This window comes from Eulemur rufifrons, chromosome 3 (assembly GCF_041146395.1).
Source record: "Eulemur rufifrons isolate Redbay chromosome 3, OSU_ERuf_1, whole genome shotgun sequence".
Lineage (NCBI taxonomy): Eukaryota > Metazoa > Chordata > Mammalia > Primates > Lemuridae > Eulemur > Eulemur rufifrons.
The window spans coordinates 58057841-58083272 of NC_090985.1; the positions used below are offsets into that span (position 1 = coordinate 58057841).

The window sequence follows — 25432 nt, forward strand, 5'->3', positions numbered from 1 at the left end:
TCAGGGGGCAGGCGGGAGGCGGGGCCGACGCAGTGAGGTGGGGCGGTCCACGGCAGAGGGTGTCACTCAGTGGGAAGGCCGGGGACAGGACCCAGGCATTGGAGTGAGGCGGGGCTGGCCGAGACGAGAGAATCCCTTAGTCTGCAGGAGGTCAGGGGGGGGAGGCGGGGCGGCCGAGGTAGGCGGAGCCCTGAGGCGGGGGAGGCGGGCGCAGGGACAGCCCCTCAATGGGCAGACGAGAACGCAACGCGGGGTCGACTCCTCGCAGTGAGGCAGGCCGGGTTAGGACGCGTCCCTAGAGCTGGGGGCGGGGCGGACCGCGGGCCACCTGAGTCCTGTCGCAGTTGGACGTGGCCTGCGGCGCTCAGTTCACTCAGCTCCAGGAGCTCTGGCAGAGTCTGCGCGATGGGCGACCCGGAAAGGCCGGAAGCTGCCAGGCCCGAGCTGGATGAGGTAAACGTTGCTATCACTTCATTCCCCGCCCCACAGCCACAGCTTCCTACAGATTGCAGGTTGCTGTGGGAAAGTTTGTTCATTGCGGTCGGAAACCCGGGGCGGGCCGGTCCGCGCGCCCTCTCCGCAGCCTGGTTTCGTGGTTGCCAGCGCCGGGGAGTCAGTCCGCGGAGAGATGTGAGGAGGGAGTCGGGTTTCCGCCCCGCCCCGCTGCGCTGCTCTGCCCCGGGGCCAGCCCGGACAACGCTCTGAGGCCTCAGGTAGTGCGAGGCTTCCCCCTAGTTTATCCGCCCCGTGCTACCCTACCCTCCTTGCCTGTTCTGGAACCCTGGCCAGGGCAATGGAGGCAAGGGAAGAGAACGGTGGCGGATCCACTGGAGATGTGCGCACCATCTCTAGGAGGACGCTTGTGGAAGTTGACACAGGTGGAAAGCTGGAGATGGCAGGTAGAATGGGGACGCAAAATCTTCCTAACCTCCCAACAATGAAAAAAATTAGGAGGCCAGTTTTGCTCAGACCAGGCTACTTAATTAACTGAATCTTTGGGGTGTCACTTTCTTCATTTGTACCGTGGAAGTGTTACTACCCTCACAGAAAACTAAAATGCTTTATGCAAAGTGCCACAAATATTGTAAATATGTAATAAACCCAAGTTAGCTTGTTTATCCTCTCTGCTTCTATGCTAATAGAAGTCTGTAATAACAGTGAGTAAACCGGAATTTGTTAGACTGTAGGGTTTGTATAGTGGTTTAAATTGTTGCTCAATAAGTTTCATACCGTTATTTTGCAAATACTTATACACCATTTATGAACAAGAGAAATACTTTTTGTATTTGAACCTGTTGCTGTGTGTGGTATCTTTAATATTGTCAAGATTTGGAAGAAACAAAAGTTTCAGCTCACAGAGTTTCATGCTTAGCCCTACATTTCTTTAGAAAGTTGTAGATTCCGGGTTTGGAATTTTATTTTATTTTATTTTGAAGCATTTAGTAACTAATTAACATTGTAAATATCTCTCAAATTTTTCCTTTTCTTTTGGAACAAATACATTTAGTACCAATTTCTCCGCTTAAATGGGAAAAATCAGACTTTTCTGCTTGTGCTAATGGCACCAGCAGTCGTTCAGGCTTAACACCTGAAGTTAACTTTTATTATCCCCATCTCAATGATACAGACCCATAAAAACAGAGACAGAATTTTAGACTACAGTGAATTTTAGTGAGCATCTGGTCCAAGAAAGAAAAGCATTAAAACTAACAAGTTTTTTATAACAGTAGTTTATTTGTGCCAGCGTTCTATATAAGAAAGGCACTAAAGGGACATTTTGTTCACAAACTTAGAAATTTGCCCACCATGACATTTATGGGTCTAGCAATAATTACAATATTTTTGAGTGCTTATTATACAGTAGGTTCTGTTTAAAGCACTTTTTTTTTTTTTTTTTTTTTTTGAGACAGACTCTCACCTTGTTGCCCAGGCTAGAGTGAGTGCCGTGGCATCAGCCTAGCTCATAGCAACCTCAGACTCCTGGGCTCAAGTGATCCTCCTGCCTCAGCCTCCTGAGTAGCTGGGACTATAGGCATGTGCCACCATGCCCAGCTAATATTTTCTATATATTTTTAGTTGTCCAGCTAATTTCTTTCTATTTTTAGTAGAGATGGGGTCTCGCTCTTGCTCAGGCTGGTCTTGAACTCCTGACCTCGAGCAATCCTCCTGCCTCGGCCTCCCAGAGTGCTAAGATTACAGGCATGAGCCACTGCGCCTGGCCTGTTTAAAGCACTTTTAATCATCTGAATAAACCTATGAGGTAGGTATTGTTTTACAGCTGAGGAAACTGAGGCTCAAAGAAGTTAAGCAACTTCCTACGGTCACACAACTAACCAAACAGTATTAGCTAGCTACCAGATAACAGTAAGGATTCAACTTAGGCAGACTGGCTTTCAAACGTATGCTGTCTCCCTAACTTCCCCAGATGTTTGTTTAGGTATGAATAAAGAGGAAATGTCTACATAAAAAGGGTGTTTGTATTTTATTTTTCAAAGAGGTTATCTTCAGATACCAACGAAAATGAAGTGATGTCAAATGAAGAGCCACTACTAAAAAAGAGTTCTCGCCGATTTGTCATCTTTCCAATCCAGTACCCTGATATTTGGAAAATGTATAAACAGGCACAAGCATCCTTCTGGACAGCAGAAGAGGTATGTGGTATCACCTTCATCAGCATTCATGTCCTATGGTACAGTGTTCACTTCTGTGTTACAGGATATTGAAAAATTTTCACTTATAATATACATTGAATAAGATCAGTTGTAGAAAATAAGTTTTGGAAATCCTGAGACTAAATACAGTGTTCTCCAATGTTTTAGTTTAGACTACTGTCTATAAACAAGTTTCCTACTGCAAAAATGGCATCTCATTCTGCTAGATTTTTACTTCCAATATATTTTAAAACATTTTCTATTTTTAAACAGACTTAGTTTTCCATGGCCAAATATAAGACTAGTCTTTACTTAGGTGAGCAGAATAAATAAAATTGCAGCTATAGTCAAAAAATGAGAGTGAAAGCTTTAGGGACCCTGCTTTCAATTGAGAGACCTATCTGATTATACAGAAGGAGCTGTCACATGAAGGCTTTGACAATCCAGGCAGTGCACTCACTCTTGAGTCTGCCAGGCTGAATTCACAGGGCATCTCCCGTTCTAGCCCTGCCTCAGCCACATCAAACCTGACACAGCTGCTCCCAGCAGATCCTCTCTAGAATGCTTTCTGTTAGTTCTACCTAGGAAATAAGTTAGTTGAACATATCAAATGAGAAAATGCTTGCTGGTTTGGTAAGGACAGTTACTCATGCAAATGATTGCTCTGTAGTCTAACGGAACAGACAAATAGTTATGGTTTTCATCTTTAAATATGATGGGTGATACCTGCCCATCACTCTTGCTCTGTGTATGTTTGTATATGTATCTTTATAGATAGATATCTATATTTGGACAGGTATATTTGGATGTATTTTTCAAGATATCGATTCTGTACACATAAACACATACTGTTAAGAATGCAGGCTCTGGGGGCAGACTGCCTAGGTACAAATCCTGCTCTACTACTTAATGGCTGTGGAACTGGGAAAATTGCTTAACCTCTCTGTGTATCCTCATTGGTAAATTAGGCTAATAGTACTTGACTATTTGGGTTGTTATGAGGATTAATGAGATGTTTAGAACGGTACTTGGGACTTAGTAAGTATTAAATAAATGCAAACTATTATTTTATACATAGAATGGGAGGGGGAAGATTTAACCTAGAAATCAGAAGACTTCTATTACGCTAATTTTACCCACTTACTCATCTTTGTTATATTGTCAACATCTTTGTTATATTATAATTGACATGTAGAGGAAAAAACTAAACCAAAACACTGAGATTTTCATACTGTGTCATAACACTTGACACACCTGGCTATCCCTAACTGTCTGTGGGTTTAAGAAAGTTTTTTGTTAGATATGGTTCAGAGAACAAGTGGAGTACACAGGTGGCATTTTCATTCATCATGTTTAAAAGGTACTTGTGATTCTTGACTTCTTGAAATTCATTTGGACATTACTTGTATCTTTTAGCAAATGTAATATATGTTTTACTATGACTAAGAACACTGATTTTTAAAAGTTAAAATATACAGATCAGTGCATATTTTGTAGGTAGCTTAGAGGAAGATTCAAATACATATTTTGAAGGGAAGTCAAACACATTTTTAGTTCCACATATTTTTCATTTAAATAAATTATGTAAGTTACCATTTCATCAACCTTAGACTCCATTATTTTTCATAATGCATTTTAATTTTTTTATTTCAATAGATTTAGGAGTAAGAATGCCACTGTTTTATTAATGGTTAAGCTTAATTCTTAAATGTGGCTGATGAACAGAAACCCTGATTCAGAAGACAAAAGATCTGGCGTTTGGGAATTTTTTTTTAAAGCCATTCAGACAATTCTGATAACCAGCTAGTTTGGAATCAATATTTAGATGGTGAAATTGAGAATTTTCTCAAATGAGATAAAGCTGAGCAGGAAGGTTTAACTTTCTGGAAGGGAATATGACCAATGTAGTATAAATAAAATTTATAAGACCTTTTGAAACTGAGGGTTCAAAGACATAGTTTAATATTTTAGAGGAAGCACATTATAATATTAAAACTTCACATAAAAAATTTAATATCAATATAATACATAAGAACCAAGAGGATATCCTCCAGTTAAACCTAAATTGAGCTCTAATAGAAAAGAAGGTGATTTTTAGCTTACATATTTTAAAAGAAAAAGACAAATATTTCCCCCTCCCTGCCCCATTGTATTCCCAGTGCTTAGCACAGTGTCTGGCATGTAGTAATTGTTCAGCAAAAATTTAAAGAATAAATTAATGGGAAAAGGGTTTTAGAAAAGAACACAAATGATTAAAAGAATGGAACATTAGACCTTTTTGGAAAGGTCAAAGAGATGGATGGGGCTTTGTAAGGATAAATAAAGGAAGGGCAAAAGACAAAGGACAATTACATATTTCAAATATTTACGAAGTTATTGTGAAACATACTTAAAAGATCTTTGTAAGACAAAATAATAATATAATAATAAAATAATATCTACAAGAGCTATGAACTAAATGTTTGTATCTCTCAAAATTGTATGTTGAAGCCCTAATCCCCGGTGTGATGGTGTTTGAAGGTGGGGTTTGAAGCCTTGGGAAGTAATTACGTAAAGGCAGAGCCCTCATGAATGAGATGACTGCCCTTATAAGAAGAGATATGAGAGAGACAATCTTTCTTTCACTGCCATCTGAGGACACAGTGAGAAGGCAGCCATCTATAAACCTGGAAGAGGGCGTTCACCAAGAACCTGACCATGCTGGCACCCTGATCTTGGGCTTCCAGCCTCCAGAACTGTGAGAAATAAATATCTGTTGTTTAAGCCACCCAGTCTATGGTAATTCGTTATAGCAGCCAGAGCTGACTAAGACAATAAGGTGCATTTAAAGATAATTTTAAAATTGTAGATTTTGCCAGGTGCATCTCAATCTTAATTCCAAGAGCTAGTTCTAATAAACATTTTCACAAATATTTCTATTCCCAGAGGAAGCCATACCTATAAACTCCTTTAAAACCCAGGTTGTTAACAACCTAACCAACATTACTTCTAAGTATAAAAGTAGGTTACTTGGCAGTAAAGTAGTAGCTACAATTGGTTAACAAGTGCCTAATTATCTGTCTTAACACCATAGTAACAAATATTATGTATAATGCTAGAGCAATGGCTGTTGAAAATCATTACTTTATTCACTTCAGTTCCTTCTTGACTGGTTTTTACTCTCTCTCTCTCCCCGCCTTTTACCTCTTTCATTTGCTCCGGTACCACTAGATTATGTTTAATTACAGACATAGTGGCTCACACAGGTAATCCCAGCACTTTGGGAGGCTGAGGTGGGAGGATCTCTTGAGGGCAGGAGTTTGAGACCAGCCTGGGCAACTTATCAAGACCCTCATCTCTACAAAAAATTAGCCAGGCATGATGGCTCACCTCTGTAGTCCCAGCTACTCAGGGAGACTGAGGCAGGAGGATTGCTTGAGCCTAGGAGTTTGAGGTTGTAGTAAGCTATGATGAAGCCACTTGTACTCTAGCCTAGGCAACAAAGCTCAAGACCCTATCTCAAAAAAACATATATATATTTTTAAAGTACATCCTGGCCAGCTTCTCAATTAGCCAGAAAACTTGATTCATTCATAAAGTTTTTTAAAAATAAATTTTGTGTATATTTAAGGTATACAACATGATAAGCTACATATATGGCAAAGTGGTTATTATAGTGTAACAAATTAACGTATCCATCATCTCACATAATTACCTGGTTCTCTCCCATCCTCCAGAGCAGCTATAATTTACTTATTTAGCAAAAATCCTGAATATAATACACTATTATTAACATAATGTTTTATTTCTTTGTAATGTTAACATTTTTCCTTTTTTGCAGCTTACTTAACTTCGTAGTGGAAGTTAGTTCCACTACAAAGAAAGAAGAAGCCAACACTTTGAGAAGAATAACTCCAAATTAAACTCTTTTTAAATCTTTTTATTCCAGGTCGACTTATCAAAGGATCTCCCTCACTGGAACAAGCTTAAATCAGATGAGAAGTATTTTATCTCTCACATCTTAGCCTTTTTCGCAGCCAGTGATGGAATTGTAAATGAAAATTTGGTAAGATGTTTGTTTTTGTTCCCATTCAGCAGTTTAATGATAATAATGTCAGTAAAATCATTAGATTAAGCCTGAAAAAAGATGTCTAAGAAATGAACTAGATGAAACTTAACTCTTGAAAATGCTTTTCTGATGAAGTGTCAGAGGAAAGGATATATTTCTGTTTTTTGACCAGCAAAATATGAAATCAAGCATAAAAATTATACCAATCAAAATTACTTACAATGCATTAACATGAGTTTGATTTTTACCCTCAGAGAGTAATCTTAGTAGAGAACCTGCACCTTAATAACCCTCCAGAGCTCTGTTATAGAACACTGGGTTCTGGCTCTGTATTTTAAAACTTTATTATGGTTGATCAGGAGTCATAATTTCTTGTTAAAGAGAATAGAAAGATGAACTTTCATCGTGAACTAGAAGAGGCTTCAGTAGATCTATCTACTGTTGTTAAAAAAAAAAAAAAAAAAAGATGACTAAATTACTCTCTCCCTCACCCCAACCTCTTTCATATGGTCTAGTACCGCAACAGCAAAATCATTATTGGTAGATGTTCTAGAATTTATTTGGCTCTATAGACAGTATCTCCACTTACCAGGTGAGTTCCATTAATTGCTTAAGAATATATTATGCAACTAATTTACTGTGGAGGATTGATGGATAAACGATACTGCTTAAGATACTGTTTAAAATAACCCGTAAGGTCTTTCTGACCTGTTCGTTGCATGACAGGCAATTTTTAAGTGACAATTCTGATGTCCAAATTCTGATTTGTAGTTTTTAACGCAGTGCTTAGTGAGAGTCCATAGAACTGGATATATCTGTTTCCCTTATTTTCTTAGGTGGAGCGCTTTAGTCAGGAGGTGCAGGTTCCAGAGGCTCGTTGTTTCTATGGCTTTCAAATTCTCATCGAGAATGTTCACTCAGAGATGTACAGTTTGCTAATAGACACTTACATCAGAGATCCCAAGAAAAGGTATTACTGTTGGGACTTTATTTACAAAGATTTTTCTTATTGCTTGATTATGGTAAGGGCACAATTTATTCCACAACTAAATGTTAAGGAAAGAGTATTCAAATATGGAGGTTTGTGAGCATAATATTTTTTATTGCCTAATAATATATTCGGTTAAAAAAACTTATATAGAACCAGTTAATCTTTAGACATTGTATCTTTAAAAACTACATTAGCACATTCTGTTTAGAAATTAAATATTCAAATTTAGTAACAGACTAGATCCAGACTAGTAACAGACTTGATTTTGTAACAGACTAGATCCAAACCATTAATTTGAGTTTTATTTCTATGTTTTACAGGTATGCAAAATATAGAAAATCTATAGATCTGGTAGCATATCAGAGTTACAGTTATTATCTCTTATTAAACTAATTTCTCTGATTAAGAAAAATGAATAACTTTGCCATTAATTTTTCTGTTTTTACAGGGAATTTTTATTTAATGCAATTGAAACAATGCCATGTGTTAAGAAAAAAGCAGATTGGGCCTTGCGGTGGATAGCAGATAGAAAAGCTACTTTTGGTATGTAGCTCTAATTTTTATGTGATCAAACTTGCCTTGGGTGATATGACACTATTATACAGAGTGTGACTATCCAGTACTATTCAAAGTTACAGCATGCACCTTTATCAGAATCATTATTCCTAATAATTAGAAGCTGGTGGTTTAAAAAAAGCTGTTATCTATTCTATTTAATAAGTTGAAAGTTGGAACGTTAAGATGTCAGTGTGTAATGACTGGTAAATAAGAGTTAGTCACATAGAATCTAACAAGTAGTATAGCAATCCACAGTTTTGACCTCACAGATCTCCTGGGTCTGTGGAACTCCCATGGACTCCTGGACCATACCTGAGAATCAGTGATGTAGTGCATGTATGGGCAAGCATGTAGTACATCACAGAAGAAACAGGTATGTTTGCATTGCCTTCAGTTCATTTCAAGAATGAGAAAAGCAGTGGTTGTCAATGTTCATAAAAGTCATCTGGAGAATTTGTGGAAAAACCTTGCAGAATCCTAGTGGCTCTCACCAAAGAGTGATTTAGGAGGCCCAGGTGGGACTGAGGAATCTGCATTTTATACCCAGCTGATTCCCTCACAGAGGTTTAAGAAGCACACTTTGGGAAACATTGGCTTTAGAGAAAAAAAGAAGGGAAACATCAAGGTGTTCAACATGCACTGAAAATATTAGTATGATTAGGTACTGATGGCAAAGGATGAACAGGCTCACAGAAAGGATGTATTTCATGAACTACCCAACAAAGATAGCCTAGAAATACAGAAAACAGAGAAGGGTGTTGATCACCATGTAACCACATAAAGGGCTCTAGTTAGATTCTCCATATTGCTTAATTTCAAGGCACACCCTACTTTAGTGTTCTCATTTGGGGTCTCAAAGGAAAAGAAATGTTCAAAATGATATAGGAGGGGTAGAATGGGGTGGAACACATTGGTAGGTCTCCTTTTTTGGAGTGGAGCTAAAAGGGAGTAACATGAGAATATTGTCTTGCTTTGCCACACACCACTGCTTTAACCAGCTGAAGAAGTGCTGTTTTGTGAACTAGTTGTATCACCTGCACCATTAGTAGCTTTAGGTTGACAAAAGCAGCTCTTTCATCTGGCCTAGGGCTTTGCCTAACGTTTTTGATGACCTTCTTGGTGACTTCTGCACCGAGTGAGACCCAGTACAGTAAACTATTCTTTCCTTACATCCAGACTCCTATAATCCTTTATTTTTAGCTGAAGGGAACCTGACAATACTCCTTAAAAAATCATTAGTTTGTTTTAAAGTTTTTTGTTTTTCCCTCTTGGGTTTATTGTTTGAATTTTAAACTATGAAAATAATAAACACATTAAAGAAAAACTGGAAAATAGAACAAAAAAATTACCAAGTTAAAATAAATCACTGTTCCTTTTTTGTATATTTTTAACTTTTTCACCAGTTTGTATAGGCTTTTTTATTTATTTCACAGTCCTTTTTAAAGTTTATGTGTTATAAGGAGATTCAGTCCTGTAGAGCTAAAGATTCCTAATTATATATCTGTGTAGTTTTTAAAACATTGAGACATACTGTTTAGTTTTTAAAATATTTTTCAAAAACTTTAAAAAATATATAGATTAAAACTTAATATATGTAATAAAATTACATTTCAGACCCCCCAAAAACTACTGGTTGTATAATCTAAATGCAGTGCATCATAGAGGTCAGCTGTATCTTAGAATATAACCTACTTACCACTCCTCTCTAAAACAAATCACAAGGCTTTTACATTCATTATAGATTTTAGAAGATATGTTCTAGAAGTCTCTTTTTATTTCACATATACTTATAAAACTTTGTAAGATTTACTCCTTATAATCTTTTAATCCTCTCCGAAAAAGAATAGCCTTCTATAACTATTTGTTATGATTTTCCTTTTTTAGTATTTACATGAATGCATAGAATGGTTAAAATAACAATTTTCCTCTTGGAATTCACTATGTTTGTATTTAATTATAGTCTACTTTCCTTACAGATAATTATCATTATGACATTACCCTAATGTCAATTAAAAATATATCAGTTGTAACTGTTATCTTATTAATAGTAAGATAAAAATATATAGTAAGCTATATGTTAGACTAAAGGTAAATCTCTATCTTAAGCATGGTGATTATTATTATATTTTACTATTTAGCATATACTGTACTAAAGAGTCTTCTCTTTCATAATTCCTTCTACATTATGGGTACTCAATAAGTATTTACTTAATTTATTTCTTCTATTTTTTTTTTTCCAAAATGACTTTTTAAATGTGTCTGTCAAAATAAAACACTTTGGAAGTTTTTCTCATGTTTTAGTCTATTAATAGACAATTTGGATTACCAAATATTTGATATAATTGAGTTATCTGATTTGGTTTGTTTAATATAATCAGGGAAAAGAACAAGGACAAACCTGTATATTATTTAGAGATAGTCAGAAATATTTAAACTTAGTTGTATTTCTTTTTGAAATTTAAATATTATAATTACATTTGTTCTGGAAATTACAAATATTCAGTTTCTGCATCAAAGTTTTGAGTTTCTATAGAATGGTTTTTAATATCTTTTATTATCTAGTACTTGTGTAGTTTCCATTGATTCAGTTCAGGGCACGTTTATTAAGTGACTTCTATGTGTTTGGTCCTGTGACAAATACTGAGATACAAACCATGGTGTCATCTATGAAAAAAGGTCTGTAGTTCACTCAAGCACTCAGCTGCCTTTACCTCATAAACTCCCTGGAGAGACATACATATAAATACTTCTCTCAAGCATATGCAGTGTGGTGACATAAGGGACTTGTGAATGACCTTTTGGGTTAGACCTATAATCATCCCCTAGGGGTAGTGTTACAGATATGATGCTACTATAGACATTTTAGGAGATGGGCTTCTGCAAAGTCCTTGCCTAACAATGAGTAACCTTTGAAATTGGCCCTTATATATTTAGCAAAAGACAGTATTTTTGCTTATATGATGGGACATTTTATCTGATAGATATATTTATTATCTTCAGCATGACAATGTTTTTTTGAAATGTTTATAGCTAGTATGTAGGATAGATACCATAGGTTTTTAAAAATATAAACATCAGCAACCTCCCCTCCTCCCAGAGGAAGACATTTGTCATAAAGTCTACCTTGTACTCTCCACTTCAATACACACACGTATGTATACATACTGCACTCATCGGCATGTATTTCCAATCACAGGCACATGTGATGCACAGGTAAATCACCTTTTTTTTAAGTATAGAAGGCTATCGTTTGTCCAGACACCAAGACCTACAGGAGTCCATTGTTGAATATAGGATTTCACGTAGACATACCTTTCTGCTCTAGCAGGTAGAGGTGGCAAATTTTCTCCTCTGAAGTCCCTTGACTATGACACTAACTTGTATATTTTGTTTCTTGACAAAACAGTTGCTGTATTTATTGTAAAATAAAATCTATATAAACTTCCAAATGTCTGCAGTATGTGATATTTTAGAGAATAAAACTATTTTATATCTCCTAGGGGAAAGAGTGGTGGCCTTTGCTGCTGTAGAAGGAATTTTCTTCTCGGGATCTTTTGCTGCTATATTCTGGCTAAAGAAGAGAGGTCTTATGCCTGGACTCACTTTTTCCAATGAACTCATCAGCAGAGATGAAGTAAGAAATGAGATGTTTTGCTATTTATATTTGTATTCATATTTCATGTTCATTTATTTTTCTTTCTCCTGGAAAATGCTATCGTGACACAAATATCTTGGTAATTAAAAGAAAATAGGAAGTCACTTTTTCCTTAACTTTTAAGACACTGCATTTTCCTCCTCTCCAGTCTCCTCTGCCCATCCTTAAGTATTGGTGTCTTCCTGCATTCCCACCTTGGCCTCACTGCTTCACTGATTTTATTTATTCCCATGGAATCAGTTACCATGTAAATGCTCATAACTCCCAAAATTTTATCTTTGTGTGAAATATTCTTTCCCGAGCTCCAAACGCATATGATCTAGTACATGTTAGGTGTTGGAAAGTTCTCCTGGAATGTTCCTCAGGTATCTCAAAACTATTATTTCAAAAATCAAACGCATCGTCTTTTTCCCAGAACAACTTCTTTCTTCTGTTTTTCCTATTTCACTAAATGTCTCTACTTCTATCCAATTGTCCAATTTGAAACCTGGGAGTCATTTTATATTACTTCTCTTCTTTTTTAGCCACATCTAACCAATAACTAAATCTTGTCTCCCTCTGCCTGTGATACCCTTTTCATCTTTCCTACCACTTTTCTCACGTTTTTTTGGAACACCTTGTGAGAACAAGAGGCAACTCAAAACCTGCCTGATCCAATTAGGTAAAATTGACCACTCTTCCTTTATGTATCCCTTTAAAACCTGAACCTGTCCCTGTCTTAGAGTTCATAACATGTATTGCACTTCTTACCTTTCTGCTCCACTAGTCCCTAAGCACCTTAGCGCAGTGACCTTTCCTTACTTATCTTTCTGTTCTCAATGTTTGGCCCTTATAGCCATTCAGGTCACGTTTATTGCCTACACTAATCCTTAACTTTTCTGAACCTTGGTTTCTTCAACTAAAAAACTTAACAGAGTTTTGTTAGAATGCAATGAAACAGTATATGTGAAAGTACTTTTTAAGTGCCATAAAATGCTTCGTTTAATTACTTTTTGCTGTTTCATGTCTTTAAATTTCTAATAACTTTTATTAGAACTGTCATGATTATAATAAAGAATTAAGAGAATAAAAAAATTACTCAATCTCAACACACAGAGATAACTGCATTTACTATTTTATTGTATTTCTTTTTAGACTTTTTTCTACATTTTAATCTATTTAGATATATAAACATCATATTTTTGCCATTCATGTTTTTATGAGTTGAGATGTTCTTTTTTCACTTAGCAAAATATTGTGATCATTTTTGTATGATATCAAGCATTTTTTGAAAACAGTAGTTCTGTTAGATATATAACTATAATAATGAATGAATCATTTATTCCATGATTAGAAATTTAGATTGTTTCCAGGTGTTTTGTTTTGTTATAATATGAAACTAATGTCTTTATATATAAGCTTTTTTCTGACTTTATATTATTTTCTTAAACTTGATTGTAAAAAGCATGAATTACTAGATTATAAGGCCATTCATACTTATTTGCAGATTTCTTTCCAGAAATTTTATAGCAATTTTCAGCCCCACCTAGCAGTATATGAACATTTTCTACCATATCCTCACCACAATGTAGATTAATTCGCTAAATATTTGACAAATTTAGTAGGGGTAATTGGTGTCTCATTATTGGTTTTATTTGTATTTATTTCATTACTACTTAGAACATTTTTTTCTTAATGATTTTAGTCATTTGTATTTTTTTTAGTTACCTGTGTTTATCTTTTGCTTTTATTTCTGTTGTGATATGAACATTTTCCTTATTTAACTATAAGTGCTCTCAATATTTTAAAGTTATTTAGGCAGTAGTCTATAATCGTTAAAAGAAGGAGTCATGTTTGCCCTGTTCATTGGTATATTCTCAGTGTATAGTGATTGGGCTCTTTCAATAAGTATTTGTTTATTGAATTTGCTATATTTGTTGCATGAATATAATATAAAATATGGATTTTGTGACATTTATTTCAAATATTTTTCCAGTTTGTCCCTTGCTTTTTAATTTTGTTTGTTCTTTTAACATATAAAACCTTAAAATTTATGTGATCCACTTCCAGAGGTAAGTTAAATAGTCACATGTATTTTCATCTTGGCTTTTTAACATTTAATTCTCTAATGCAATTGGAATTTATGTAGTGTAAGTATAGAATTTAGTATAAATATAGTATAGTATAGAATAAGTTATAACTTAATTTATTTCAAACACTCTTGGGAAGTTTTTCCAATTCTCTTTGTTAAGTAATTCATCTTTTTTCCATTGACTTGTGTTGTGTTCTTTATTGTATATTAAGGTTGTATTATACTAATAAAATCTGTTTCATGGCTATTTTTTCCTGCCTCATTGACCTATCAGATCTCATGCCATAACAAGACTATTTTAATTATTGTAGCTTTATATGTTTTAATAATTGGTAAGATAAATCTCAAAACTTTTGTTTTTAAAATGTTCTTATAAAGTTCTTCCCATTTATTCTTCCACATTAATTTTTGAATTAAAAACAATCTCATTGGATTTTGATTGGAATTGCTTTAAACTTCAAAATCAATTTTATTTATTTATTGATTTAACAATTATGAGTACCAACCTGAAATTTATTTGTCTCTATAATGGGTAGCTGTCAGTTTTAATCAATATTTTAACATCTTTCAGCTTTGATATCAGTCTCTAATTGTTAATTTTGTTGGGAATTCCATCACCTTTCTATATCTAACCTTGTTCTCTTTTTTATTTTGAATTTTTGAAAATTTTCTTCTATTCTTTTGGTTTTCAGCTTTTTACCATCTATTCTGTGTTTTGGAATCCTGATTATTATAGGTTGAATCTCCTTGGTCTGTTCTCCAGTTACCTTAAATTCTATAATGTTTGTTGTATTTGCATAAGCATTCTGTTCTCAGGGGTATTTCACAGTTTTTTTTTTTTCTTTTGTGTTATCTGCAATGTCATCTTTGCTTTATATGGCTTCAAATAGTATTCATCATTCTTGAGTTTTCATTTTCATTGTGCTGAATACATTTTTATCTTGAGCTATTTGTATTTAATATAAATGTGCTTTGAAATCTCTCTGAGTGAGTTTCATCTGTTATTTAAATACTACTTAATTATTTTTCAATCCTTAATTTTTTTGAAATTTAAAAATTAATGTATTTTCATTTCGGCCTTTATTTTCCTTTCTAAAATACTTTCATTTGCAGATTTTATTTGTTTATAAATTCTTCTTTAATATTGATGAGCTAAGGTTTGACGGCATTGAAAAATTTTCGTTATAGGTTATTGTATTGGTGTTTAATGAAATTTGAAGGGAGTTCCTAGCCCTATTAATCATTCCTCCATTTTCCAGAAGTTCCATGTTGTATTCCTAGAACCTACTTTATATGACACTTGACACATCATTCTCTGTGAATAGCTGCTAAAAGTTTTTTGACGATGCATTTTTCTTCTATTTTAGGGACTTCACTGTGACTTTGCTTGCCTGATGTTTCAGTACTTAGTAAATAAGCCTTCAGAAGAAAGGGTCAGGGAGATCATTGTTGAGGCTGTCAAAATTGAGCAGGTAAGTAGGGAAGTTTATGTAGGTAGCACATCTCTCATTCTCTGATATTTGTACCACTATTAGATTGACTCATATGAAATTGTAATTTTGTAGGTTAATACAAATATCAGCAATTCTATACGGTCAATCTGACAGTACCAATACATGATATATTGCAATTATTATGTCATTTTATAGGTCAGTCTTTAATACATATTAAGGTTTTATGCATACTAAAATCTGTTTACAGGGCTATTTTTCTGTCTCATTGATCTGTCAAATTTCATGCTATAACAAAATATTTAAATTATTGGAACTTTATATTTTTATTATGTGACTGGAGGGCAGTGATGGTTTCTTATTTGCTTTGTATTTTCAATAACCTAGCAAGGTACCTAGCTTAAAGCATATATCAAATGTTTATAGAATGAATAATTAAATGAATTAGTGAATAGTAAAACTTAATATATAGTATGTAAAGATTTCTTACTAGAAAGAGCTAGATGCTCCACTTAGGATGTGTTTTGATCGTTCTAAATAACTAGTTTAAAAATAAAATAGTTTTTTTAACTTTTATTTTTTAATACTGTATAGTTTAATAGGCATAGTTTTCATATTGCAAGGGGGAAAAGGCATAAAATGCATTTTGGTATCTTTAATCATTTTGAGAACTAAATCCAAGTGGTTAATAATGTTTTTATTTTTCTCCTATTAACAATCCATCACTGTCTTTCAATAGGATTGGCTTACCTATGAAAATTTATCTCCCAGCTCTGTTTCTATTTTTTTCTCACATTCCTTGTTAATTGAATTTTCCCTCTTTCCCAGCTCCCTCCTATAGTCATGCTTCTCATGAAAATCTTCAAATCTTTTTCTAGATATTTGAGAACATCTCCTTTTTTCTATTAGGAAAGCATATGGATCCAGGTCCTATATATGCTGCTTTTAAAAATCCAGTAATTTGGTATTAGTTTCCATTTATTTTTGGCTCTTTGAAAATGTGAAATAATGTGAATAGCAATACCCCAAACATTTTTAATCAGATGGACATCACTTGCCATGTTGAAAGAATTTATCCTCGTGTACTTCCCTTGAACAAAATCAGTGTCTTAGAAAATTAATAAAACTAAAACCATGTTTCTATTTGGAAAATACATACTTCTTTACTGTTCTGTTTGTACTTTATTCTGTTTTTGTTTATATCCAGGAGTTTTTAACAGAAGCTTTGCCAGTTGGGCTCATTGGAATGAATTGCATTTTGATGAAACAGTACATTGAGTTTGTAGCTGACAGATTACTTGTGGAACTTGGATTCTCGAAGGTGAGATTTTAAAAAATGTATTATTACTAGTTAAGATATTATATTAATAGTAAAGTGAGGCCCCTAAAATATATTTTACTGAAAGCATCTTTCACATAGCATCATGTTTTCAAGGTTCATCCATGTTGTAACATATATCAGTACTTCATTTTTTATGACCAAATAATATTCCATTGTATAGATATACCAGCTTTTATTTATCCAGTCATCAGTTGATGGACTTTTGGATCATTTTCACTTTTTAGATATAATGAATAATGCTGCTGTGAACATTCATGTACAAGTATTTTGTCAACATGTTTTCATTTTTTTTTAGTGTATACCTAGGAGTGAAATTGTTGAGTCATATAGTAACTCATGTTTAACCATTAGAAGAACTGCCAGACCATTTTCCAAAGCAGCTTCATAATTTTATATTCCTGCCAGTGTATGAAGGTTCCAGTTTCTTCACATCCTCACCAAAACTTACCTGTTTTTTTAAAATTAGAGCCATCCTACTGGGTGTGAAGTGGTGTCTTGTTGTGGTCTTGATTTGCATGTCCCTAATGGATAATGATGTTGAGTATCTTTTCATGTGCTTATTGGCCTTTTGTATAACTTCTTTGAAGAAATGTCTTTTTGTCCAGATACCCTTCCCATTTAAAAATTGGGTTACCTGAATATATTCCTATCTGTGGTATTCATATTCCTTGCTGGGATACTCATAAATTCAGAAATGCCCTTTCATTACCCGTTGTGAGTCAGTGAAATATCCCATAGTTTCCATCAAGCTGTATCTCCAAGTCTGCTTCTTGAATCTGAAGCAGTAAAAAAGCTTCTTGTCAGTGTATGTCCCACTTTTTGTTTAAAGACATCTAGTCACTGTGGATAACATTTATTCTGTCTTCCCTGATCATGGTCCCATAACGTCAATTTGTTGATTATTCTCTTATGAACTAAGAAATATATTTAGGACAGTAGTAAATTGTTGATAATTTAACATTTTGTAGTATCATGTATATGTGACTAATAGTAATGCCTATGAAAAATGCCCATAGTTTCTATGGCATATTGGATCTCACAAGCTGTGAGAACATTTTCATTTGGTTAGTATTAAATATTTCATTTCCTGCAATAGTTTTTTCTTTTCTTTCTATTTCTTAGAATACCAGAGATGCTAGTATAGTTTCTTGAGGAGGTTAGTAGTTGATCTCAGTCATCTTAAAATTTGTCAGGCGTGAGTGCTGACTCAGTTAGTCTTGAGTGCCTCCAAGATCTTAGGGGGATCATGTGATCCTATAGGTGACTAGATACGTGTTGGGAAACCTGAGCTGTTTTTGCCATCTTTGCTCTTATTGTGGGATATAATTTGGTGTCTTCAGAATGTCTAATAACATTTCTTTTCTTTTCAGGTTTTCCAGGCAGAAAATCCCTTTGATTTTATGGAAAACATTTCTTTGCAAGGAAAAACAAATTTCTTTGAGAAACGAGTTTCAGAGTACCAGCGTTTTGCGGTTATGGCAGAAACCACAGATAATGTCTTCACCTTGGATGCAGATTTTTAAAAACCTCCCGTTTTATTTTTTTTTTGACTAATAAATAATATTTAATTTGATAAGTACAATACTTATTTAATATGTACTACAACATACCAGGTATATTGTAGTACAAAATAAAAATGAATAAAGTTTCCTTTTTTGGGGCAGGAAAGGGAATTAACAGAATACTTGTATATAAAATGATATGAGATGGCTTACAAGATGAACATATTAGAGAAAAGGAAATTTGGTGATAGAAACTAAACAAAGCATCTTAACCAAACCAAGGGGGTGGATACCAGTGAAGGTTAGCTAATTACTACAATTGATTCTGCTTTTTCTGTAGCATAGGAAAAACCTTCCGTTTTAAAACCCTATGAACTTGTCATTGGTAAATAGCACTCCATTTTTCTTTTTTTAACTTAAAGTATATCCTTTAAGGGAATGGTGATTTGATCAAAAGGCAATCCAAAAACCAAATTCCGATCAATTTGGATTTATATAGTTTTCCTGTTTAACAACAAGAATGTAACCTAAATCCTTTTGTTTTGTCACTGGAATATAAGATGGCATTATGTAGTGGTTAAGAACATAGGGTGAGGAGTCAGATATGAGTTCAAGATTCTGCCCTTACTCTTTTGTGTGATCCTGCAAGGCAGTTGATCTCTGTAAACCTTAGTGCACTTACCTTTAAAATGGGAGTAATGGTAGGTCCTAAATTCATAGAGTAGATATGAGGATTAAAATGCAAAAATAAGTGCTTAGTCAATACTACCACCACTAGTAATTGTCATTATTATTATTGATAATGTTAATTGCAGTGAGGTTGTGATAAAATACTCTCATCTCCTCAAAGTAATTGTGATTCTAAGTCCTAGGATCTAGATTTATATCTTTGTATTTTTAATGTTTAGGGGAGGAATATAAGGATTTTCTTAAAAAGATCATAATTCTCATTAACACAAGAATAACTTCTTTGAATTCTTCAATATGTAGTAAAGAATATTTAGTTCTTAGTTGCTTTAGGAAGGATACTTATGGAGGGGAATCCAGGAGGTTATTATGGTAGTTGACCTTGTAAGCAAAATTATTATTCTTCAGAAATTAAAAAGGTAACTATTGTCAGATTTAGCACTGGAATGTTTAAAACCAAGATGAATTGACTAGAATAGCATTTTCCAAAGAATATTCTAAGAACTATTAATATTAGCCCTTCTAGATATTTTGCAGGGAAAAAAGGAATTCTGTGGTCAGATGAGTTTGGGAAATGCTGTATACTCCATTCGTCTTTAGAAAGTGCAGTCGGTATATAAAAGACTTAGAAATTCTAATGGTACATAAACTTATCTCACCCGGCATATTTCCAGCTTAACATAGATCTGTTTTCACCTGTTAATATCTCAGCCAGCTAGTGTTTCTCACAACATAGAGTGGAAAAAGCTGACCTAGAACAACTTATACATAGAGGAAGAGTTCATGTACTAAGAAAGGGAGAACATGGGGAGATTATTGAACCATTGCAAATTTATGCCAAACTGAGTAATGTACCAGCATTTGACTGAGTTTCTTTATACTCTTAAAACTCTTTTAAGCTGTTATAAGAGAGAGATCTTTTAATGGACCTCTACATGCTGCACAATAGCAGATGGTGAGGGTGATGGGGGTCTTTCTGGGGGAGACTAAGGAAAGGCCAGGAGCCAAGGTTCCTGAGAAGTCAGCCCCCCCTTTATTTTTTGGAAATGTCAAAAGGTAACCTGAGCCCCATCAAGCAGTGGTTCCATACTCACAGCAAACTACTTTATAAAATTCTGGAAGCTAAAACTTAAAGAATTTCTATTTGCATAAGTTTTTACTCCATTCATTCCGTATCTATCTAATTGAACAAAACTGGGAGTTCTCAAGTGAATGCAAAAAGAACAAGCCATAACTTTTTTATTAATATTAGACTATCAGAAACTTCAGATATTTTGGTCTGTGATAATACCATTTATTTCTGCAGTGCTTCACAGTTTGCCAAGTGTTTTTGCATCGTCTCATTTGATCTCACAACAGCCTTATGAGCTTGACAGAGCAGCTGTTACTGAAATATTACAGATGGAAAGAGTGAGGCTCAGAGAAGTTAAATGACTTGGTAAAGATCTGCTCATAGACACAGTGTGTACAGTGTTATTTTTTTAAGAGGTTGACATGTCTCTTATATTTAGTCCTTTGCCATCCATCTTGATTTGCTTTTGCCTCTTTCTTCATTGATTGAAGTATTACATACTTCAATTAAAATATGCCCATTAATGTATCAAAATATAGAGGAACACTTGAACTATATTCAGGTAATATATTCAAAGATATATACTGTCATACAAAAATTTAACGTTTAAGACTGATATCTGTAATAACATCAGAATGAAAGAAAAAAAGTTTTACAGTGCATATTTCCTTTGTTTTGAATCCAACACTTTTTCATAGGCAATAATAGGTGCCTTAATGTGAAGCTTATTTATAATAGCAATAAATCTAACTATTTGAATGAAGAAGTCTTAATACTGAAATACTGAATTTTTAATACACTGGTTTATTATTAAGTATTCTATATCCTTTTCCAGGCCTCTCGGTTGCACATTATTATGTTTTGTACTTTGGTTCTTAGTTCTTAAGAATCAATAAATTTTGGAATATCTTTTTAATATTATCTTTCAGGTAAAGAAAAAATATTAAGAGTGTGTTTACAACTGTTTTCTTTTACAGCACACCTATTTAAATTGTTCTATAGTTAAATTCATTATTTAAGAATATAAAAAGTTGTAGGTCTATGATAGTTTATACTTATTAAAAATGTTTCATTCCAGCAGGTAGAATCATGGCCTAGAGAGACTTGGGAAGACAGTTTGATCCAGTGCTTTCAGACAGGGTTAGGTTTTGCTGTCCAGTTATATACAATAATGAACAGTTGTTCTTATAAACTGACCCCAGCCATGTCTTGATACATGAAATTTTTCTAGTTGTCTCGTTTTTGAGCATTCAGATTTTTCTGCTTCTTTTACCATTTTATTTTTCATTTGTGTGTGGAAAAGGTGATTATTGAGAAAACATATCAGCTTGCATATTTAAAAAATATTAAAATTTCACATTTAAATATGCTAATATCACTGTCAGAATTCACAGATCTCATTTGTACAGATTAAGTTAAGGGCTAATGTCATGAATTAATTTTCAGTGATAAAGCTGCTGATGTGCTGCATGAAAGCCAAGTAAGGGTTAGAAATGTAACAGTCTAGGTTTTCCATATTTGTATCTCAGCAGCCAAACGCTGCTAGAGAAGTCATACAACAAGGCAAATTGGATCCTCTATGAATTCATGATTAGCTCAGCACTGTCTGGCAACCCTACTACAATTTCCCAGGAAACTTGATCTCCATTCTCCACAGTTGCTTTTTCACACCTTCTCTACTCTCTACCTCTATCCCTATTCCCCAAAGAGGTGACCTTATCTTTTTCTTTGTGGACTTTGGACACAGAGACATTCTGAGTCAGAAAAACTTGACATTATAAGCGCCCCAAATCTATAACCTAAGAATTTGGCAGTAGAATCCAAGATAACAAGTTTTTATGTGTGGTTTCTGCTCTGTGAAGTCATTAAAATCAGAGTGATTAAAAAAATATCTAGAAGTAACAGACATTTAATTCTGGGGACTGCTGCTACCACTTTCACCATGTGGTTCTCACAGAGTGCCAGGACCAGTAAGTATTCCACCTGTCTAAGCTTAGGATTAAGCATGTGATCCAGGCTGGGCCAGGTCCTTACCTAGGGTTTTTCTAATTGAAACTGAAGAAAGAGGATCACTTTTATTCTAAGGACAAAGCTAGAGAAAGAGTCCCAGTTCTAAACTCCCCAGAGGTCCTATTTGCATAGTTTCATTATCAAGGTAATAAATGCCACTTTTTGCCTAAGATAGGTCAAGGTAGGTTTCTTGATTTGCAACCAAAAATATCCCAGTTAAAACAGGAAAGGGAAAAAAAGTAATTGGAAAGAATCAAGGGGTTCATGTGTATATCAGTCAGGGGCCTAGCAAGAAATAGATGCTAATTCACGTTGGGATAATCAAGGGGGCTTTGATAAAAGGACAATTTAGAAAGTTGTGTGCAGGAAACCATAGGAGATAGTGCAGTATATGGGGCTACCAATTAGAGGACTTGTTACCATCTCTGCACTCAAGGAGTTAAAAGGAGTGAATAGTTACTTAAACTAGAGGGAGAGAATTGCTGACGGACAGGACAGACGGTGGCCTTAACAAGGTGTGAACTTCAGTTAGAGGGAGGCAGCAAGCTCAAGGCAACTTTGCTGAGAAGGAGCCAGGGAATAGATACCCTCAGCTTGTTCTCCTTGCCTCCTGTCTCCTTCCAGGGATCCCCATTAGTCAAACCCAACTGGGAGCAGCAAGTGGGCAAGGGAGCTGTGGATGCAGTTCATACAGGTCAGCCTCCTGGTGGGGGTACATAGTGGATCTGGGGGACATATGAAGACATCTGTCACAAGAGTGTTGGAAATTATTGGTGCTTTTCTCAAAGAATTACAAGAGATGAACTCAGGAAAGAATTGGCTGGTTTGCAAGAAAAACCAAAAATAAATTGAGACTCCAGAAATTCAGCTCTTGCAGGGCTGAAAAAGCAGACTATTCTAAACTCCCAAAATAAGGGTTGGGACTGAGAAAATCTCTTGAGATGAGGACTCATTAAGACAGTCTTGGCAAAAATAAGAACAGGGGTGTATAAAGGTAACGTAGGCCTCCTAAGAAGGGGAGAGGAATGAAAGCACAGGCAGAGGGCTGGATCTTAGGAGGAAGGACACTTGCTCTATTATAGCAGGAGGGAAGCTAGAGAAGGTGGATGGATGGTGACGGGATGTGTCTGTAGTTCAGTGGCTTGACACTGGAAATATTTTGTCTGTTGATGGTCTGGAAAAAAAGCCCTTAAAACTCTTTTTTTTTTTTTCTCTCTCTGCTCTCACACCACAACAATCAACACAGAAGACTTCTGTGGCCAAATATGTGAGGATTTCTCCCCACCAGCAAGCAAGCAATTAGTTCTGCAGTGGAGGTATACACCACCTGCATATCCTCCAATTCAATTCCGACACTATGTACCTAGAGATAGCCTCAGATCTCACAGGTTGAGGGCACAGTCCCTAAGAATGCTCCCCCACCCCATTTCTGATGCCAGTTGCAAACCTCAGGTTGTTTTACCTGTGTTTCTGACTGACCAACTGTAAATCAGGGATCCTGTAACTACCTCCTTGGGTTCGATTAATTTGCTAGAGCAGTTCACAGAGCTCAGGGAAACACTTATGTTTAAAGGTATATTATAAAGGATATTACAAAGGATACAGATGAAGAGATACATAGGACTGCCCTCCCTGGGTGCATCACCCTCCAGGAACCTTCGTGTGTTCAGCTATTGGTAGAAATGTGATTGGACAAAAAGGGAATGACCTAATACCAATAGAGTGGGGAAACCAGCAAGGCCTGACCATATTCTTCTGGGCCTCTCTGTCCAGCATGCCTTCTCCCAGATATGGGACAGGACCCCTTCTGAAATGGGGGGTCTTATGACCTACAATTAGATAAAGTATATCAAAGAATTTCTTTATGGCCAGCTCCAAGACAGAAAGGTGGGGGAAGATTAGAGTCCTGCGTTGGGGAGAAAAAGGAGCAGGTGAGAAAGTAGGGGATAGGGGAAGATCAGAGAGAGACATTCTGTTTTCTGAGGCTGCTTCTGAAGCCTAAAATATCCTAACATTACAACAAAGATTATAGGACTTATGAGCCAGGAACCATATATCTCTCTCATGATATCACAGTTGACTTAATTTCTCTGTGAAACAGATGATAAGGTCACCTCCTCCTCGGGGAGTGGGCGTAGGGGCAGAGAGGGAGACAGTGAAAAAGCAATCGTGGAGGATGGAGATCATAGTGGTTCCAGTTTGCCTGTATCCACTTTCATAAGAAAAGTTGTATGACTTTTTCTCTGGTAGCATTTGGCCACTGGGGTGCAAACATGGAAAATCTAGATTGTTGCTTTCATAACAAGGTTGGAGATTTTTCTATGTATGGTAAAATGCAGATGAGGAATAGAGTTGAGGGTATTGATAGGGGTGCTACCACTAGTAATATGATAGATTGGGGAACCTTAGCTGGATACAAAGAGACGTGAAGAGAGGCTCATGGATTGGGAGAAAGTAATGAGTGAGAGGACTAAGGGGTCCCAATTAGGTCTAATAACTGTGGTTGAGGGAAGAGTTGAATAAGCATTCTGGAAGAGAAGGAGACTGTGGTCAGAGTGAGATTCTGGAATTGGTGATTCAGGACATCACAAGTGTGGGAGAAGGTGGCTGAGGCACAGTGGTGGAGTTCATCAGTGATGAGGATGTCAAGGAGCTGAGAGTCCAGGGTTTTGTACCTTGGGTGGATCCCAAGAGCCAGTGTTCAAATCTTTAGTGAAAGAGAGGTACTGTCTGGAGGACAAAGTGAAGAGTAGGAGAGGGAGGTGTAGCTGAGCTGTGGGTCCCAAAAGAGCAGGGTTGTAACAAAGGGGGTGTTCATGGTCTGGAGGTGACAGTGGGATCAAAGAGGAGCCCAGCCCTACTTTCCCTCATGTACCTGAGAGGTCCGTGGGAGTGAGAAAATAAAAGCTTCCCTGGAGAGGGCTGCATGGGAAGAATAATTCCCTGAGGAATGCCATGCCCTGTTGAAGATAACAGAAGGCTGCAGAGGGGGGCAGGAGCTGACGGATTCTGGAGCAGGGGTTACCACAGGCTCAGGGTCAGGATTTGGGAGGGACAGGACAAGTGAGGCTGATCAGGACTGCGGGCAGGTAGAGCATTATGGGAGCATGGCAAGGTGATCGTAGATAGTTGTGGGTGGTACTGACTTGTTAAAACTGGCTGAGTTGAGGTGCAGTGGGGGGCAGCAGTGAAGAACCACCGCCCTGCTATGGAAACACAGCTGTCCTGGTTTTCTGTGACCTTTCTAGGTGAGTTGTTTGTGGCAGGATAGCACTCATTGTGCATCTGGGCTTTCTGCATCCTGTGCCAGTTCTCACAACCACATATCCTGTTCTCTGTTCATTCCCCCAGGTTACCACATTTACACATCACAGAAATCATAGAAGGAGTAAGA

The 25432-nt window shown here is 35.9% G+C and overlaps 1 protein-coding gene across 2 annotated transcripts; it reads left to right on the forward strand.

The window, feature by feature from the left end:
* Positions 1-216: 216 nt before the first annotated feature.
* On the forward strand, positions 217-18290 carry RRM2B (ribonucleotide reductase regulatory TP53 inducible subunit M2B). Of its 2 annotated transcripts, XM_069465454.1 has the most exons (9): positions 217-453; positions 2496-2651; positions 6580-6696; positions 7536-7669; positions 8139-8233; positions 11749-11882; positions 15342-15446; positions 16633-16746; positions 18138-18290. In XM_069465454.1, exons 1-9 carry the CDS (start codon positions 406-408, stop codon positions 18288-18290), a joined length of 1056 nt encoding a protein of 351 aa, XP_069321555.1. In that variant the 5' UTR covers positions 217-405. The 2 variants fall into 2 exon arrangements, with proteins under 2 accessions (XP_069321555.1, XP_069321557.1); XM_069465456.1 differs by lacking the exon at positions 2496-2651.
* The last annotated feature ends 7142 nt before the right edge of the window (positions 18291-25432 follow it).

Bases quoted from the DNA above. Each gene is read 5' to 3' on its own strand.
- RRM2B (XM_069465454.1), top strand. From the start codon at position 406: ATGGGCGACCCGGAAAGGCCGGAAGCTGCCAGGCCCGAGCTGGATGAG. The intron at 454-2,495 runs GTAAACGTTGCT...TATTTTTCAAAG, and splicing joins CCAGGCCCGAGCTGGATGAG to AGGTTATCTTCAGATACCAA. The intron at 7,670-8,138 runs GTATTACTGTTG...CTGTTTTTACAG, and splicing joins ATCAGAGATCCCAAGAAAAG to GGAATTTTTATTTAATGCAA.